Genomic DNA, 17694 nt, shown 5'->3' on the forward strand with positions numbered 1-17694 from the left:
TAAGAACAACACACACGCAAAACAAAACAAAAAATAGCCTTACCGGCCCCTGGAAAATTCTGGTTGTAAAATAAGAGTCCTTGCCTAGCATGGGCCTGACAGCGGATTTCGATGACCGTCATATTGAACGCGAAGCCGAGAAAGATCAGTACAAGCCATTTGAGTATCAGACTCAGGACAATGGCTCGTGGGCTGGTGCTCTGCCCGTGAAGCAAGGTCTGTACGACCCTTCGTTGGAGAAGGATGCCTGTGGTGTCGGCTTTGCTTGGTGAGTTGCATTGCGAACAAGTTGTCGGTTGTGATGTTCAAAACAAGAGGGTAGGATGCTGACTCGTCTTCGCCCATCATCAACAGCCATATGAAGGGCAAACCTAGCCACAAAATTGTCAGCGATGCACGCAACCTGCTGTGCAACATGACGCATCGCGGTGCCGTGGGATCCGATGCACGAGACGGCGATGGCGCCGGCGTCATGACTTCGATCCCCCACCGCTTCTTCATCAAGAACTTTGAAAAGGAGGTGGACATCAAGCTCCCTCCCGCCGGCCAGTATGCCGTGGGTAACCTCTTCTTCAAGCCCGACGAGGAGACGTTTGCCGAGTCCAAGAAGCAGCTGGAAGATGTTGCCGAGTCCTTGGGCCTGCGCGTCCTGGGATGGAGGCGGCCCCCTGTCGACTCCACCCTCCTCGGTCCTGCCGCCAAGTCGCGCGAGCCCATCATCGCCCAGCCCTTTGTCGTCCTGGCCGAGGCTTACGGCACCGGCCTGACGCCCGACGAGACGGATCCTGACAAGTTTGACGAGCGCTACTTTGAGCGTCAGCTCTTCATCCTGCGTAAGCGTGCCACCCACACCATTGGGCTGTCCAACTGGTTCTACATCTGCTCCCTCTCCTCCAAGAACATTGTCTACAAGGGCCAGCTGGCCCCCGTCCAGGTCTACTCGTACTTTCACGACCTCGTCAACGCCGACTACGAGGCCCACTTTGCCCTCGTCCACTCTCGCTTCTCCACAAACACCTTCCCTTCGTGGGACCGTGCCCAGCCTCTGCGCTGGGCCGCCCACAACGGCGAGATCAACACGCTGCGTGGGAACAAGAACTGGATGCGCGCCCGCGAGGGTGTCATGCACTCCGACGTTTTCAAGGACGAGCTCGAGATGCTCTACCCCGTCGTCGAGGACGGCGGCTCCGACTCGGCCGCCTTCGACAACGTGCTCGAGCTGCTGACCATCAACGGCGTACTCTCCCTGCCCGAGGCCGTCATGCTCATGGTCCCCGAGGCCTGGCAAGGCAACGAGAACATGGACCCCAAGAAGGCTGCGTTCTACGAGTGGGCTGCCTGCCAGATGGAACCTTGGGATGGCCCCGCCCTCTTCACCTTCGCCGACGGCCGCTTCTGCGGTGCCAACCTGGACCGCAACGGCCTCCGCCCCTGCCGCTTCTACGTCATGGACGACGACCGCATCATCTGTGCTTCCGAGGTCGGCACCATCCCCGTCGAGCCCGAGAGCGTCATCCAGAAGGGCCGCCTGCAGCCCGGCCGCATGCTGCTCGTCGACACCCAGGCCGGCCGCCTGATTGACGACAAGGAGCTCAAGGAGGCCGTCTGCAGCCGCCAGGATTTCCGCACCTGGCTGGACCGCGAGCTCATCACCCTGCCTAAGGTCCTCGACACCATGTCGTCGCGCATGGGCGCCGAGATCCAGGCCGAGCCCGACGCCACCCTGCTACAGAAGGACCCCCTCCTGCTGGCCTTTGGCTACTCGTACGAGCAGGTCAGCCTGCTGCTCGCTCCCATGGCTGCCGACGAGAAGGAGGCGCTCGGCTCCATGGGAAACGATGGACCCCTGGCCTGCCTGGCGGACGCGCCCCGTCTGCTCTACGACTATTTCCGCGAGCTCTTCGCCCAGGTCACCAACCCCCCCATCGACCCCATCCGCGAGTCCATCGTCATGGCCCTCGACTGCTACGTCGGACCCCAGGGCAACCTGCTCGAGATGGATGCCTCGCAGTGCGGCCGTCTCCTGCTGCCCAGCCCCATCCTGTCCATCCCCGAGTTCAACAGCGTCAAGAATATGTCGGCTATCCACCCCGAATGGACCGTCAAGACCATCGACCTGACCTTCCCCAAGAAGTTGGGCGTCGAGGGCTACATGCAGCACCTCGATCACATCTGCCGCGAGGCAGACGCCGCCATCGAGGCCCGCGATCGCATCATCGTCCTCTCGGACCGCAGCACCTCGGCGGACCGCGTCGCCGTCTCTGCCATCCTGGCCTCGGGCATGGTTCACCACCACCTCGTCGCCAACAAGTGGCGCTCCATGGCCGCCCTCGTCGTCGAGACGGCCGAGGCCCGTGAGGTGCACCACATGTGCGTGCTCCTCGGGTACGGCGCCGACGCCATCAACCCCTACCTCGCCATGGAGTGTATCCTCAAGCTCAACCGTGAGGGTCTCATCAAGAAGAAGCTCGACGACGACGCCCTGATCCGCAACTATAAGCACTCGTGCGACGGCGGCATCCTCAAGGTCATGAGCAAGATGGGCATCTCCACCCTGGCCTCGTACAAGGGCGCGCAGATCTTCGAGGCCCTCGGTCTCGACGACAGCGTCGTCGACCGCTGCTTCCGCGGCACCGCCTCCCGCATCAGGGGTATGACGTTTGAGCTCATCGCCCAGGATGCCTTCCGCTTCCACGAGCGCGGCTTCCCCAGCCGCGAGACGGTGCGCATCGAGGCCCTCCCCGAGTCGGGCGAGTACCACTGGCGCGACGGCGGCGAGGCCCACGTCAACGACCCGCGGTCTATCGCCAACATCCAGGACGCCGTGCGGACCAAGAACGACAAGTCGTACGAGGCCTACTCCCGGTCCGAGTATGAGCAGATCAAGAACTGCACGCTTCGCGGCCTGCTCGACTTCAAGTTTGAGGACCGCGAGCCCATCCCCATCGACCAGGTGGAGCCGTGGACGGAGATTGTGCGGCGCTTCTGCACGGGCGCCATGTCGTACGGGTCCATCTCGATGGAGTCGCACTCGACCCTGGCCGTGGCCATGAACCGCCTGGGCGGAAAGTCCAACACGGGCGAGGGCGGCGAGGACCCGGAGCGGTCGGAGCGCATGTCAAACGGCGACACGATGCGCTCCGCCATCAAGCAGGTGGCCTCGGGCCGCTTCGGCGTCACGGCTGCCTACCTGGCCGACTCGGACGAGCTGCAGATCAAGATGGCCCAGGGCGCCAAGCCCGGCGAGGGCGGCGAGCTCCCCGGCCACAAGGTCTCCCGGTCCATCGCCCGCACCCGCCACTCCACGCCGGGCGTGGGTCTCATCTCTCCGCCCCCCCACCACGACATCTACTCCATCGAGGACCTCAAGCAGCTCATCTACGACCTCAAGTGCTCCAGCCCCCGCTCCCGCGTCTCCGTCAAGCTCGTCTCCGAGGTCGGCGTCGGGATCGTCGCCTCGGGCGTTGCCAAGGCCAAGGCCGACCACATCCTCGTCTCGGGCCACGACGGCGGCACCGGCGCCTCCCGATGGACGGGCATCAAGTACGCTGGCCTGCCTTGGGAGCTGGGCCTGGCCGAGACCCACCAGACGCTCGTGCTCAACGACCTGCGCGGCCGCGTCGTCGTCCAGACCGACGGTCAGCTCAAGACGGGTAGGGATGTCGCCCTCGCCTGCCTGCTCGGTGCTGAGGAATGGGGCTTCGCTACAGCTCCGCTCATTGCCATGGGCTGCATCATGATGCGAAAGTGTCACTTGGTAAGCCGAATTCCCCCCTCCCCCCTCCTCTCTCTCCATATTGATCGGAAAGGCGTTTCCTAACATGTGTTGTGCGTTGCAGAATACGTGCCCTGTCGGTATCGCTACGCAGGATCCAGAGCTGCGCAAGAAGTTTGAAGGTACCCCGGAGCACGTCATCAACTTCTTCTACTACGTGGCTAACGAGCTCCGCGCCATCATGGCCCGCCTCGGCTTCCGTACCATCAACGAGATGGTGGGCCACGTCGAGGTGCTCAAGGTCCGAGACGACCTGCGCACTCCCAAGACGCAGAACATTGACCTGTCCCTGCTCCTGACGCCCGCCCACAAGCTGCGCCCCGGAGTGGCCACCTTCAACGTCCGCAAGCAGGACCACAAGCTCTACGTCCGCCTGGATAACAAGCTGATCTCGGAGTCGGAGCTGACCCTGGACAAGGGTCTGCCCTCGCGCATCGAGTGTGACATTGTCAATACGGACCGTGCCATGGGCACTTCGCTCTCCTACCAGATCGCGAAGCGCTACGGCGAGGCCGGGCTACCGCTCGACACGGTCCACGTCAACATAAAGGGTTCGGCCGGACAGTCGTTCGGCGCCTTCCTGTCCTCGGGCGTCACCCTAGAGCTCGAGGGTGACGCCAACGACTACGTCGGCAAGGGTCTCTCGGGCGGCCGCCTCATAGTCTACCCCCCGCGCTCGGCCATCTTCAAGGCCGAGGAGAACGTCATCGTCGGCAACGTCTGCCTGTACGGTGCCACGGCGGGTACGTGCTTCTTCCGCGGCATGGCAGCCGAGCGCTTCGCCGTCCGCAACTCGGGCGCCACGGCCGTCGTCGAGGGCGTCGGAGACCACGGCTGCGAGTACATGACGGGCGGTCGCGTCGTCATCCTCGGCAACACGGGCCGCAACTTTGCCGCGGGGATGTCGGGCGGTATCGCCTACATCCTCGACGTCAGGGCCGACTTCCTCTCCAAGCTCAACACCGAGATGGTCGAGGCGGGCCCGCTCGAGGACCCGGCCGAGATTGCGTTTGTGCGCAGCCTCGTCGAGGACCACCATCACTACACGGGCTCGGAGCTCGCGGCCCGCATCCTGGTCGACTTCACCCGCGCCCTGCCCCGCTTCGTCAAAGTCCTCCCGGTCGATTACAAGCGCGTGATGGAGGAAGAGGCCGCCAAGGCGGCCGAGGCCAAGCGCGCCCAGTACAACCTGCCCCTCATCTCGGGCGTCACCCACAGGCGGGAGGAGAAGAAGCCGGCGGCCAAGCTCCAGGACCTCGAGGAGGCCGTCGGCGACAGTGCGGCCGAGAAGAAGCGTGCGCTCGTCCTGGACAAGACGCGCGGCTTCAAGATGTATGCGCGCCGCTCCGAGAAGTACCGGCAGGCATCTACGCGCACCAAGGACTGGGCCGAGCTCAGCTCGCGCCTCAACGAGGACGAGCTCAAGTACCAGTCGGCGCGCTGCATGGACTGCGGCGTCCCCTTCTGCCAGTCGGAGACGGGCTGCCCCATCTCCAACATCATCCCCAAGTGGAACGAGCTGGTGTTCCAGAACCAGTGGAAGGACGCGCTCGACCGGCTGCTGATGACGAACAACTTCCCCGAGTTCACGGGGCGCGTCTGCCCGGCTCCCTGCGAGGGCGCGTGCGTGCTGGGCATCAACGAGGACCCGGTGGGCATCAAGTCGATCGAGTGCGCCATCATCGACCGCGGCTTCGAGATGGGCTGGATGGTGCCCAAGCCGCCCAAGGTGCGCACGGGCAAGAGGGTGGCCGTCATCGGGTCGGGCCCGGCGGGCCTGGCGTGCGCGGACCAGCTCAACCGGGCGGGTCACAGCGTCACGGTGTACGAGCGCGCGGACCGGCCGGGCGGGCTGCTCATGTACGGCATCCCCAACATGAAGCTGGACAAGCGCATCGTCAAGCGGCGCACGGACTTTATGGCGTCCGAGGGCGTCGAGTTCCGGACGGGTGTGGCCGTCGGCGGGGAGGGGCAGCCGACGCTGTCGTCGCTGCGGGCGTCGAACGACGCCGTCGTCATCGCGACGGGCTCGACGGTGGCGCGCGACCTGCCGATCAAGGGCCGCGACCTGGAGGGCATCCACTTCGCCATGGAGTTCCTGCACCGCAACACAAAGTCGCTGCTGGACTCTGAGCTGGCGGACGGGTCGTACATCTCGGCCAAGGACAAGGACGTGGTGGTCATCGGCGGCGGCGACACGGGCAACGACTGCATCGGCACGTCTGTGCGCCACGGCGCCAGGTCGGTGACGAACTTTGAGCTCCTGCCCCAGCCGCCGGCCGAGCGCGCCAGCGACAACCCCTGGCCGCAGTGGCCGCGCGTGTACCGCGTCGACTACGGGCACACGGAGGTGCGGCAGCACACGGGCAAGGACCCGCGCGAGTACTGCATCATGTCGGAGGAGTTTGTCGACGACGGCACCGGAAAGGTCAAGGGCATCAGCACGATCCGCGTCGAGTGGACGCGGTCCTCGTCGGGAGGGTGGGACATGAAGAAGGTTGACGGGTCGCAGGAGTTCTTCCCGGCTGACCTGGTCTTTCTGTCCATGGGCTTCCTGGGACCGGAGAGTCGCGTGCTGGGTGATGAGATCGAGAAGGATGCTCGCAAGAATATCAAGACGGCGCCTGGCAAGTACGCCACCAATCTTGACGGCGTGTTTGCGGCTGGCGACGCTCGTCGTGGGCAGTCCCTGATCGTCTGGTACGTCTTCTCCCTCGTCACCTCCCCTCCATCTCTTCCATCCTCCGCTTCCGCATGCTGACAACCTCCCAGGGGCATCAACGAAGGCCGCATGGCTGCTCGTGAGGTCGACTTCTTCCTAGAGAGCAACAGCAGTCTACCTGTCACGGGTGGTATCATCAAGCAATCCGCTCAAGAAGTTCTGCACAATATCGCTGTGCAGGCATGAAGGGGTTGGGTTGGATGAAGTGTGTAAATATATATATATATATATATATATACGTGTGTGTGTGTATTCTCGAAAGAATGGATAAAGTATGGAGGAGAGGGAGAGATGAAGGAGAGAAGGATGAGGAGGAGAGAAGGGAGAGTGGAAAGAGTTGAGAGGAGAGAAATGTTGGAGGGTTTGGAGCTACTTGTATAATTGTTGATCTTTACAAAAAAAAAAAAGAAACCTCGCGAGGAAATATGGGAAGAATGGGTCTTTTTTTGTTGGTGATACCATAGAGGGAGTTATTAGTATTGTACCTGGTCGGATTCATGTACGGCAATGCTCGTTTCCGTCGATGTCTGGGATGTCTGGGATGTCCGCGATGAAGAAGATTGGTGAATAGGTGAAGTCAATGGGGAGTTGGATGGACGGGGATCCAAGGTGAGATAATTTTACTCGTATGTTGCGAGTAAGATCCGTAGAGATTAATCTGCACTTTGGCCTGGTAATGATGTGCGGGTAAAGCCAAAGTACGAGTGATGGTCATAGTCATACGTGGGAGTAAGATGTCAAGCATCGATACTTCATGATGATCATGTATACAGAGATTGATCTGGAGACGGCATTATATGTAATTGTTGGTTTCGTCCTTCTTCCTTTAGCGTCACCTTACGATATCACAGGTGCATCAGCTCCTTCTTTCAAGAAGAGCCTTTGCGTTTGTGATGATCGATAGTTGTATTGTTCTAGGATGACTCTCTTCGTGATAGTTATATGCTTGCCAAGTCATCCTGAGGCAACAACCTCGGTACCGGGTTATCCCTTCTTCCGGTTGTATTTGGCTATTCTGATACAAACAGTAGTGGGTGCTCGTACAGATTACATGTGCAGATTTACATGTAATACGTGCATGTGCGCATCCAGCAGCACTCCGATGACGCACGTGCGACATGAAGCATCGTGATAGGACTCTCTTCTCTCATCTCTCTATCACTCGTACATGTACATTGTCATCTGTACTCGTATATAGCAGTGATGATACCTGTCTGTAATCTGCACGAGTGAATGGATGATCTACTCGGTAGAGACTCTCTCTTGTATTACATCAACCGTACGAAGACGAGGGCGTATCAAGCTTTCCAAAGTGGGGCGACATCTGGTCGCTGGGGGACGTGAACGGAGCCTGTGACAGGAAACGTTGGTTAAGGTCTTTTTTTTCTCTCTCTCTTTTTCTTCTCCTTCTCTTGGCCTCTCTTCCTCTTCTCTCAACCATAGTTTCTTCTTCTCTTATCTTTCCGTTGCCTGCCCATCTCTTCCTGTCTCTGATCACTATCCTGACGAGACAAGAACTCTTCTTTTTTTTTTTTTAAAAAAAAAATATGCGCTTCGGTCAGACCCTCCGGGTGGCCGTGTACCCCCCCTTCAAGGACCACTACATCGACTACGCCAAGCTCAAGAGTCTCCTCCGCGAGGGACAGCAGCCCGACGACGCCGCCGACGAATGGACGGACGAGGACGAGCAGAGGTTCTGCGACGAGATATTCAACGTTCAGCTGGAGAAGGTGGCCAGGTTTCAGCAGCAGCAGTTCGACTCCCTCAAGAGCCGTGTCGAGTCTGCCTTTGACAAGCTCAAGGATCTGGCGCCGCCTGATACCGCGACCGCTCATGACGACCACGACAAGGGAAAGAGAGTCGATGATGGAAATGCCGCAGCAGCAGCAGCAGCAGCAGCAGCAGAGCAGGGGGGAGGACAGAGTCAGGGTCAGACCCAGACCCAGACCCAGACCGAGGACGTGTCCCCCGAGAGACTGAGCCAGCTCGAGAGAGAACTCGACTCCATCACGCAGGATATCAAGGAGCTCAAGAAATACAGCAGCGTCAACTACACCGGCTTCCTCAAGATTGTCAAGAAGCACGACCGCAAGAGGGGCGACAGGTACCGCGTCCGACCGATGATGCAGCTCAGCCTGTCGCAGAGGCCCTTCAACTCGGAGAAGGGATACGCCCCGCTCCTCAGCAAGCTGTCCATCATGTACTTCGCCATCCGTCAGCACCTCGAGGGCGGTGCCGACGGGCAGCTGCCAGACCTCGAGACCGGGGGGGAGACCCGCAACGGGGAGAGGTACACGGCTCACAGGTGTAAGTCCCCTACCCCTCCACCCTCCTCTGCGGGAGAATGCGACGAGAGGAGAGAGAAGGGGAGAAGCTAATCGATAAAAAAAATAAAAAATAAAACCCTTCCAAAACACAGTCTGGGTCCATCCCGACAACCTCCTCGAAGTCAAGACGCTCATCCTCCGTCACCTGCCCACGCTCGTCTACAGCGACAGCACGGCCAAGGAGGCCGACGGCAACGACGCGCCGGCCGTCACGTCCATCTACCTGGACAGCAAGAGCTTCGGCCTGTACGGCCAGCAGGTGAGCCGGCAGCCGGAGGCGTCGTCGTCGATCCGGCTGCGCTGGTACGGCCAGCTGAGCGACAAGCCCGACATCTACGTAGAGCAGAAGACGGTGGACGCCAGCGGCAACAGCGAGGAGGCCAGGTTCGCCATCAAGGAGAAGTACGTCAAGGCCTTCCTGGACGGCGAGTACGCCATGGACAAGTCGGTGCAGAAGATGCAGCGGCAGTCGCTCCCGGCCGAGGAGATCGCGGCCTTCCAGAAGACGGTGCACGGCATCCAGGAGCTGATCGGGCGGGAGGGGCTGTCGCCGGTGCTGCGGGCCAACTACGTGCGCACGGCGTTCCAGAGCCCGGCCGACGGCCGGGTGCGGATCCTGATCGACACCGATCTGGCCTTCATCCGCGAGGACGCGCTGGACGCGGACCGGCCGTGCCGCGACCCCGGGGACTGGCACCGCGCCGACGTCGACAGCGGCAACATGTCGTACCCGTTCGGCCACCTCAGCCGCGCCGACGTGTCGCGCTTCCCGTACGCCGTGCTGGAGCTCAAGCTGAGGGAGGACCCGTCGCGGCCGCGGCACCACAGCCGCCCGTCGTGGGTGGAGGACCTCATGTCGTCGCACCTGGTGCACCCGGTGCCCCGGTTCTCCAAGCTGGTGCACGGCGTGGCCTCCCTGTTCGAGGACTACGTCAACGACCTGCCGTTCTGGCTCAGCGACCTCGAGACGGACATCCGCAAGGACCCCCAGGAGGCCTTCGAGGCCGAGGAGAGGCGCCGGTCCCAGCGGGCGGACGACGTCATGGCCGTCGGCAGCCTCATCGGCGCCGGCGGCCGGTCCGCCGCCTCGTACCGGGCCTCCAAGAGCTCCCCCGTCGCCCGCTCGTACCTGGAGGACCGCATGGCGGCCGACGCGCGCAGCCAGCAGCGGCAGCAGCAGCAGTCGGCCGCCGTGGCAGCCGCCGAGGCCAGGACCACGCCGGAGGAGGGAGGTGAGGATGCTGCTGCTGCTGCTGCTCCTGCGGCCGCTGCCGGCACCGCCCCCGCAGGCTCGGCCGACCGCGGATACGGCACCCTGTCGTCGGTGATGCCCAGCTTCTCCCTGTCCAGGTACGCCGTCTTCAGGCGGAGCCAGCAGGAGCAGCAGAGGTCCGGGCTGCCGGAGGGTGTGGTCGAGCCGGCCGAGTGGATCAAGAACGCGGGCGAGCTCAAGATCGAGCCCAAGGTGTGGCTGGCCAACGAGCGGACCTTTCTCAAGTGGCAGCACATCTGCATCCTGCAGGGCAGCCTGGCCCTCGCGCTCTACTCCGCGGCCGGGGAGGGCACGGTCGCCGAGGCCATGGCGATCGTGTACACGGTCCTGGCGGCCTTTTCCGGCCTCTGGGGCTACCACATGCTCCGCGCGAGGAGGGCGATGATTGTGGAGAGGAGCGGAAAGGACTTTGACAACATGCTGGGTCCGGTGGTGCTCAGTCTCGGCCTCATGGCTGCGCTCGTCTTCAACTTTGTCTTTCAGGTATCTCTTCTCTCTCTCTCTCTCTCTCTGGTTTTCTGGTTTTTTTCTTTAAAAAAAAATCTTAACCCCCCCCAAGAAAAAAAAAACATGAGGCTGACAGAAGACAATAGTACAAAGCTGCTGCTCAGAGGTGGAGAGATGGTCACGATGATGTCAATCAGACTGTGATTCTCGATGAACTCAAGACGTGATTTCGCTGCCGGCCTTCTCTTTCTCTTCCTCTCATCCCTCTTGCTGTCCTTGCTGCTGTCTGTGTACCGGTAGGAGTCATGCTGGCGTATCTTGGTCTGCGCATCATCGTATTTTTTTTTCTTCCTCCTTCTTTCCCGGTTTAGCTATTCACGATGAAAAAAAAATTGAAAAAAAAAATTGAAAATTTTTTCTAGAGGAAAAATATAAGAAAAGAGACAGATAGGAATGATATGCTATCAAAAAAAAAAAACCCAAAAAAAAAAAAAACAGGGAATAACGTAAAACGGTGTAAAAGCAGGTGAAAAGTGAGCCGAAGTTGCTTGCATGTATGATGCAGTAATGAATACATGACATTATTACTTGTACAAGAGACGACTCGTCGCTTCTTGATTCTGCATATTAATATAGCATGATGCGGCCTGAAAGAAGGTTGTGAAAAGGGGGGAGAAGAGAGAGAGAGACAAAACAAAAGAAACAAAAAATAATAAGAACAACGACGACGACGACAATTCAATCAGGACGACTTTAAAAAGGGGACTTTGACGGGTGCGATGCCTATCATGATATATAGAGCGTGTAAGCCAGTGTAATGTACGGATTGACCACCGTCCCTCGTAGTACCGTCAAGTCTGCTGATTAACTACTGATCAATACATCGTAAAATAGTGATAAATTAGTGATGAATTAGTGATAAATTAGTGATAGAATAGGGATAAATTAGTGATAGAATAGGGATAAAATAGGGATGGAATAGTGATAAATAGAAGAGGCTTCCGCATCAGGCGGCTGAGTGCATGATAATGGAACCCCCCCCCAACCCCCCCCCGCCCCCGCCTCATCATCAGCGCAGAGCACCAGCTTGGCAACAGGCACCTGCTGTCTCTCTGCTGCGTGTCTTTTCCGGTACAGCAGTTACGAGTATTCATCATTACGGGTGTTCATCATTGCGAGTGTTCATTATTACGGGTACGATACAGGTGAGGTCCAGGTACAGGTCCAGGTACAGGTCCAGGTACAGGTACAGGTACAGGTACAGGTACAGGTCCAGGTCGAGGTCCAGGTCCCGACTTTAGGTCCCCACTAACCAACCACCAAGGGTCCATCTGCATCTGCACCGCCCTTGCACCTTTTTTTCCCCATTCTTCCTCCTCTTCCTCGCTCTCTCCCTCCCTCTCTCTCACTCTATCCCTCTCACTCTCTCCCTCTCTCCCTCTCTCTCGCTCTCCCATCTCCCACAATTGATTGTTTCCTACCCATCATCTATTCTAGTTCCTGACCGACGACGTCTTTCCTCCTCCTCCTCCTCCTCCTTCCGTGTACCTGTACAACGCTACTGCTACTGCTACTCTATCCAGCTTGCTGTGAGGGTCACGTCACGAAGCTTCCTGGAGCATCAGCAACAGCAGCAGAGAGAAGAAGGAGAAGAAGAGGAAGAAGAAGGACGCCAAAAGACGGAGAAGAGTGAGAGAGTGGCAGAGAAGAGGAACAGAGAGAAGGAAAGGAAGAAAGGGAAACAGACCGCCCACGAACATGTCACGCCTTTGAAGCAATGGGCCTCACACAATCAACTTTTCTCCCTCTTGTTTTCATGCGTGCGATAGCGAATCCGCGTCGCGTCTGCTGCTTCTGATCCAGACGCCCTTCCATCCTCCGCCCCACCGCGTCACTCGCGTCTGCCCGTCATGGATCAGCAGACGGACGCCGACCACAGCTCCCCTCCTAGCCCCAAAAAGAGCTTCTGGGCAGTTTTGCTGCGCAGGAAGAGCCGGGCCGATGCCAAGGAGCCGGTGACGCTCAGGAAAAAGGTGAGCGGTAGGATGCACGTGGGATCCACCTCGGCTTTCGCCTCCTTCCCCCTCTCCCCTCCTTTTCCCCTCTCTCTACCCGTACGGAGCGAACCCGAGGTCTGACACCGGACACGTTATCCTGCATAGGACGTCAGAGAGTCGCTGCACCGCCACAACCACCACGACCACCACCCAGAAACACCACCGAGAAGAGGGGGAGCGAGAGTCAGCAGTGGCGAGGTGCGACGTGAGAGGGATCCCCGGAGGAGGGTGCCGACGACGGCACCCGAGACCATGACAGCACCAGACACGACCGCCCCAGACAGAGACAGAGACAGGGACAGGGACAGGGACAGGGGTAACGACCGAGGACGGCACCGACGGCAGAAGCAAGATGCCGAATGGGGATCGGAGCCGGAGCGGCCTAGGGCGACGCCGGGACGATCATCCGGCAAGGAGAAGGCTACAGCTGCCGATGCCGACGCCGACGCCGACGCAGATGGGGATGCGGGCGCGAGGGACGGACGGCATGCCGTCCCGTCTCTGGCCCCGCTCACGTCGTGGCCGCCAAAGGGTCTAGGGCCGCGCGACCAGCTGACGCCCCGCTCGGCCGCCGCCTGGATCACCCGGGGCGCGACCGTGCACACCGGCCACCGACGGGCCGTCCCTCACATGCCGGACCGGTACTACGCCCTCTACGTGACGACGCGACGAAGACGGAGCAGCCACGGCCACGACGACGGCGAAGAGGGTGACTCGGTCGACGCGCACGATGCCATGACGCAGCTCATGAGCATGACGCTGCGCACCAGAGAGCAGCAGCAGCAGCAGCAGCAGCAGCGGGATCGTGACCGAGACCGAGACCACCACAGGACGGCCACGGCCACGGCCACGGCCACGGCCCGATACCCGTGGGAGACGCTGGAGCAGCCCAGCTACGCCTTCTACTACGGCCGGCTAGGCGGCACCGTGACCTTGAACCAGTGGGCGTCCGGCACGAGCGTCCTGCCGGCCACGGTGGCCCTGCGCGACTCGGGCGTCTCCCCGCGGCCCATGGACCTCTCCAGCATCATGGAGCGCCTGCGCGAGCTCCGCGCCGGCCTGGAGGACGACGACCCGGACCTGCTCTACAAGATACTGTACCGGCGCATCCTGCGCGACCCGGACCGCATCCTCAGCCCCCACCGCACCCTGGACAGGCAGATGACGGACCTGATCCTCGTGCTCTCCCGGCCCGAGTGGATCGACCTGACCAACCCGAGGAACCAGGTGGTGACGCGCTTCATCTTCGACTGCGGCACTCCGGATCCGAACGACGACCAGTCGACCGTCGTGACGGCGACGACGACCGAGCCGAGTCCGCGCGAGAGCGCCTCCGCCCTGGCGGCCAGGCAGGAGCAGTACCGCCTGTTCTTCCACCAGCTGCTGCTCAGCCTGGAGCTGGAGCTGAGGATACAGAGCCGCCTGCACAAGGACTGGGCCAAGGATAAGCTCCTACAGCAGATACCGCCGTCTATCCAGTGGGATCTGGCGCTGGCGAGACGCTGGAGGCAGAATGTCAGGGTCGAGGCCTTTGGCAAGGATCCAGGTCAGGGTACGTCTTTCCTTCTTCTCTCTTCTCTTTTTCTCTTTTTTCTTCGTCTTCCTTTCCTTTCCTTTTCTCTTTTTTTTTTTTTTTTTGGTTGTCGTCGTTGCTGTCGTTGCTTCATCACACAGAGAGATGAGGCCTCTTTCTACACTTGCCGAAAGAGATGGAGGGGGGAGAAGGGGGAAAAAAAGAAGAAAAAAAAAAAGAAGAAAAGTTTCTGATCATTCGAGTGATAATAGTAAAGCTCCGTTACAAGCGGCAGAAGAGACAGGTCAAGATGCTCAGACGCTTCGCGAGGCTGATGAAGTGGCCCAACCTGCACGATACGCTGCACAGCCTCGAGCAGAGGGAGGAGGACGGAAGCCTGGACACGATCAGCTCGGACGCCTTCGCCTTCTTCAGCGGACTGGTGGTGCCCGGCCCGACCTTCCCGTTCCTCATCATGAACTCGCTCATCGACCTGGACCCGGACACGGCGACGGACGAGCTGGCCCTGCTGTCGCACATGCACCCCCACTGCGGCTTCCAGTACCGGTCCAGCTACACGTACTGGACGGCGAGCTGCATCGTAGGCAAGGTGCTGGCGCCGACGTGCCGCGCCGTGGCCGGGTGGGTGGGGCCGGCACGGCCGACGACGGACCTGGCGCGGTCGCAGATCGCGCGCGTGCGCACGCGGCGGCCCGTCCAGACCCTGCTGCCCGAGGACGTCGAGTCGATGGCCGAGAGGTCGGACCCGCTGGGACCCGAGGCGGAACGGTACCCGGTGTCGGACTACTCCATCCTGGACGCGGACGAGTACGGCGGCGGCAACGCCACGGCCGGCAAGAACGGTGCGGCCTCCCTGGGGAGCCACTACGACGACGGCACGGTGCGCATCGAGATGCTCGGCCTGCGCGCCGCCGCCACGGCCGTAGGGTCGGGGGAGCGCATGAACGGGCCGCGCGTGTTCGACGCCACCCTCCAGGTGGCCGTCGAGGGCGTCTCGTGGCCGCTGAGACTGATGTACGACGTGTCCTTCGTCAGCGCCTGGCCCTGCTCCGGCGGGCCCCACCCCTTATTCTTCGACTACGTGCATACCCGCGTCAGGGTGCAGGACATCATGGACGTGCGCGACTGGGGGAGGCTGTACACCCCTAGGAAGCAGCAGAAGAAGAGGAGGAGGAGGAGCGACGACAGCGTAGACGATGGCCACGACGACGACGATGATGATGATGGCCGCGACGACGACGACGACGACGACGACGACGACGACGACGACGACGAGAGGGTCCTCGTCGTCCAGGCCTTTGGGGCTTGCGATAACGAGGTGCTTGCCAGGGCGTGGTGTGCTCACTGGGGGTTGAGTGCTGTCGTTGCTGATGTGAGGAAGACTTGGTAAGGGTTTTTTTTTTCTTCTTTCTTCTTCTTTCCTTCCTTTCTTTCTCTCCCTCCCTCTCTCTCCCTCCCTCTCTCTTTTTTTTTGTCTGTTCTCGACATTCCTTTACTGACTGTCTATATAGTACGGCATGTGCCATCAGAGAAGCATACGCTGCTACGATCATGGTGGTGATTCTAGTCGAAGGGCAGGAATACGATGATTACGAATAATGATGATTTTTTTTCCCCTCTCCCCTCCATCATCTCTTCTTCTCGCTCTTCTTTGCGTGTTATTGACGTCATCCCCATTAGCCATGAATTCGGCATATGATCGGAAGTTTAAGAAGAGGGGTGGGGGGGAAAGTCGAAACGGTGGGATGGTGGTTGTTCAATCAGGTCGGTAGAAGATATACCAGGAGTTTATTTTTTCTTCTCTTTATTCTTTTCTCTTCTCTCTATGCTTATGTTTGTTTGCTTTTCTTGGGCTTCTCTCTTATTCTCCTTCATTTCTCCATGATTCATTGTACAAGATTGTCTATCAGATATGGGCAAGAGATGAAAAAAATTATAAAAAAAATTTAAAAAGTTAAAAAAAAGTTAAATATATATACATATATATATATAATATATTCGAATGCTGCCTGGTGTTGCCTGACCTTGACCTGTTATTGAACTCACCTTCTGATACGGTAAGGATCTATTAGATCTAAAAGCTGACAGACGACAACCAATCCCAACCGACCCTCTTCCCCCCTCTTCCCTCTCTCCCCCCCACCATCGCAACTTACACGGACGGTAGAGCTTCTTAGCTGGAATCACCGTCTTCGGGACGTTTGACCGTTGCTGCCCCGCCCCTCTTCATGTCTCGTTTGTTTTTTGTCTTTTTTTGCACACACATTATCCGACACTTCCGTACGCCCATCGGACGATTTCATCCCTTCTTCTCACTTCATCCTCCTTCCTTCTCCCCCTTCCTCTCTTCATTCCAGATTCTGTTCGGAATCTTGACCTGGGTCATCGCAACCCAACGGCCGCTCGTGCTCACACATCGTTACATCACGCATCGCGCATCGAAATCACCATTGAATGTCCCAGAGTTTGACCATCATGGTTCATCATGATGACCACCCTTCTTCCTCTCTGGTATAGTCCTTGCCCTCTCCCTCCCCCTCCCCTCTCTGCTCCTCTCTGCTCCTCCCCCCCCCCCTCTCCCTGCAATTCACCCCCCCCCCCCCCCTCTCTCTCTCTCTCTGCGGGGCATCATAACAGCCAGCTGCGAGCTGCGAGTTGCGAGTTGCGAGTTGCATGTTGCGGCTAGCTAACACGAATCCTCGCTCTCTTCTTCTCCGTCCTTTCCAAAATATCAGTTCGACAAGGATACCTACTACATTGGCGTCGATGTAGGCACCGGGTCGGCGAGGGCGTGCATCGTAGACGAGACGGGGAATATCAAAGCCCTTGCTTCGGCCGATATCAAGCTATGGCAGCCTCAGCCTGGATACTATGTATGCTCTTCCTCCTGCCATCCCCTTCTCCTGCCATCCCCTTCTCTCTGCTGAGCTCCCTTTTCCTTTCTCCCCCTCTTCCTTCCTTCTCATGAAAGCACAGGAGCAATCAACGACCGACATATGGAACTGCATCTGCGACTGCGTCCGACGCGTCCTCGAGGAGTCGGCCGTCGACCCCGGCAAGGTCAGGGGCGTGGGCTTCGACGCAACCTGCTCGCTGGCCGTCTTCTCCACCGACTCGGACGAGCCGGTGCCCGTGACGGCCTCCGACTCCTTCTCCAACAGCGACGCCCAGGATCGCAACGTCATACTCTGGCTCGACCACCGCGCCGGCCGCGAGACGGACGACATCAACGCCACGCGCCACAGGCTCCTCAGGTACGTCGGCGGGTCCATGAGCATCGAGATGGAGATGCCCAAGATCCTGTGGCTCAGGAACAACATGCCGCCCGAGCTCTTTGCACGCTGCAAGTTCTACGACCTCGTCGACGCCCTCACCCACCTCGCCACCGGGGGGGAGGCCCGCAGCTGCTGCAGCGCCGTGTGCAAGCAGGGATACGTGCCCGTCGAGGAGGACGGCCACGACGCCGGCTGGCAGGGGGACTTTTTCGACGCCATCGGGCTGCAGGACTTGGCCGAGGATGATTTTCACCGCTTGGGTGGCGTTGATATGAAGGTACCCC

The 17694-nt window shown here is 59.6% G+C and overlaps 4 protein-coding genes across 4 annotated transcripts in view; all 4 read left to right on the plus strand.

The window, feature by feature from the left end:
* Nucleotides 1-89: 89 nt before the first annotated feature.
* GMORB2_6416 (glutamate synthase (NADH)) lies at nt 90-6683 on the plus strand (the record flags this gene model as incomplete). The annotated part of the gene is made up of 4 exons (XM_035468386.1): nt 90-268; nt 355-3757; nt 3840-6475; nt 6548-6683. The coding sequence occupies 4 exons, from the start codon at nt 90-92 to the stop codon at nt 6681-6683; spliced, it is 6354 nt and encodes a 2117-aa protein (XP_035322367.1).
* A 1361-nt stretch (nt 6684-8044) lies between these two features.
* GMORB2_6417 (VTC domain) lies at nt 8045-10771 on the plus strand (the record flags this gene model as incomplete). The annotated part of the gene is made up of 3 exons (XM_035468387.1): nt 8045-8804; nt 8917-10580; nt 10691-10771. 3 exons carry the CDS (start codon nt 8045-8047, stop codon nt 10769-10771), a joined length of 2505 nt encoding a protein of 834 aa, XP_035322368.1.
* A 2175-nt stretch (nt 10772-12946) lies between these two features.
* Nucleotides 12947-15519, plus strand: GMORB2_6418 (uncharacterized protein; the record flags this gene model as incomplete). Its single annotated transcript, XM_035468388.1, has 2 exons — nt 12947-14153; nt 14387-15519. Coding segments are annotated over 2 exons (2340 nt in total), but the record flags the coding sequence as incomplete, so codon positions are not given.
* A 1351-nt stretch (nt 15520-16870) lies between these two features.
* GMORB2_6419 (Ribulose kinase) overlaps nt 16871-17694 on the plus strand; it is a gene marked incomplete at both ends in the record, with an annotated part of 2185 nt that continues 1361 nt past the window's right edge. The window contains 2 exons of the mRNA XM_035468389.1: nt 16871-17008; nt 17112-17687. Coding sequence (XP_035322370.1) covers nt 16871-17008; nt 17112-17687 — 714 coding nt within the window. The remainder of the gene's footprint in view (nt 17009-17111; nt 17688-17694) is intronic.

This window comes from Geosmithia morbida, assembly GCF_012550715.1.
Source record: "Geosmithia morbida isolate 1262 chromosome Unknown scaffold_5, whole genome shotgun sequence".
Taxonomy (NCBI): Eukaryota; Fungi; Ascomycota; class Sordariomycetes; order Hypocreales; family Bionectriaceae; genus Geosmithia; species Geosmithia morbida.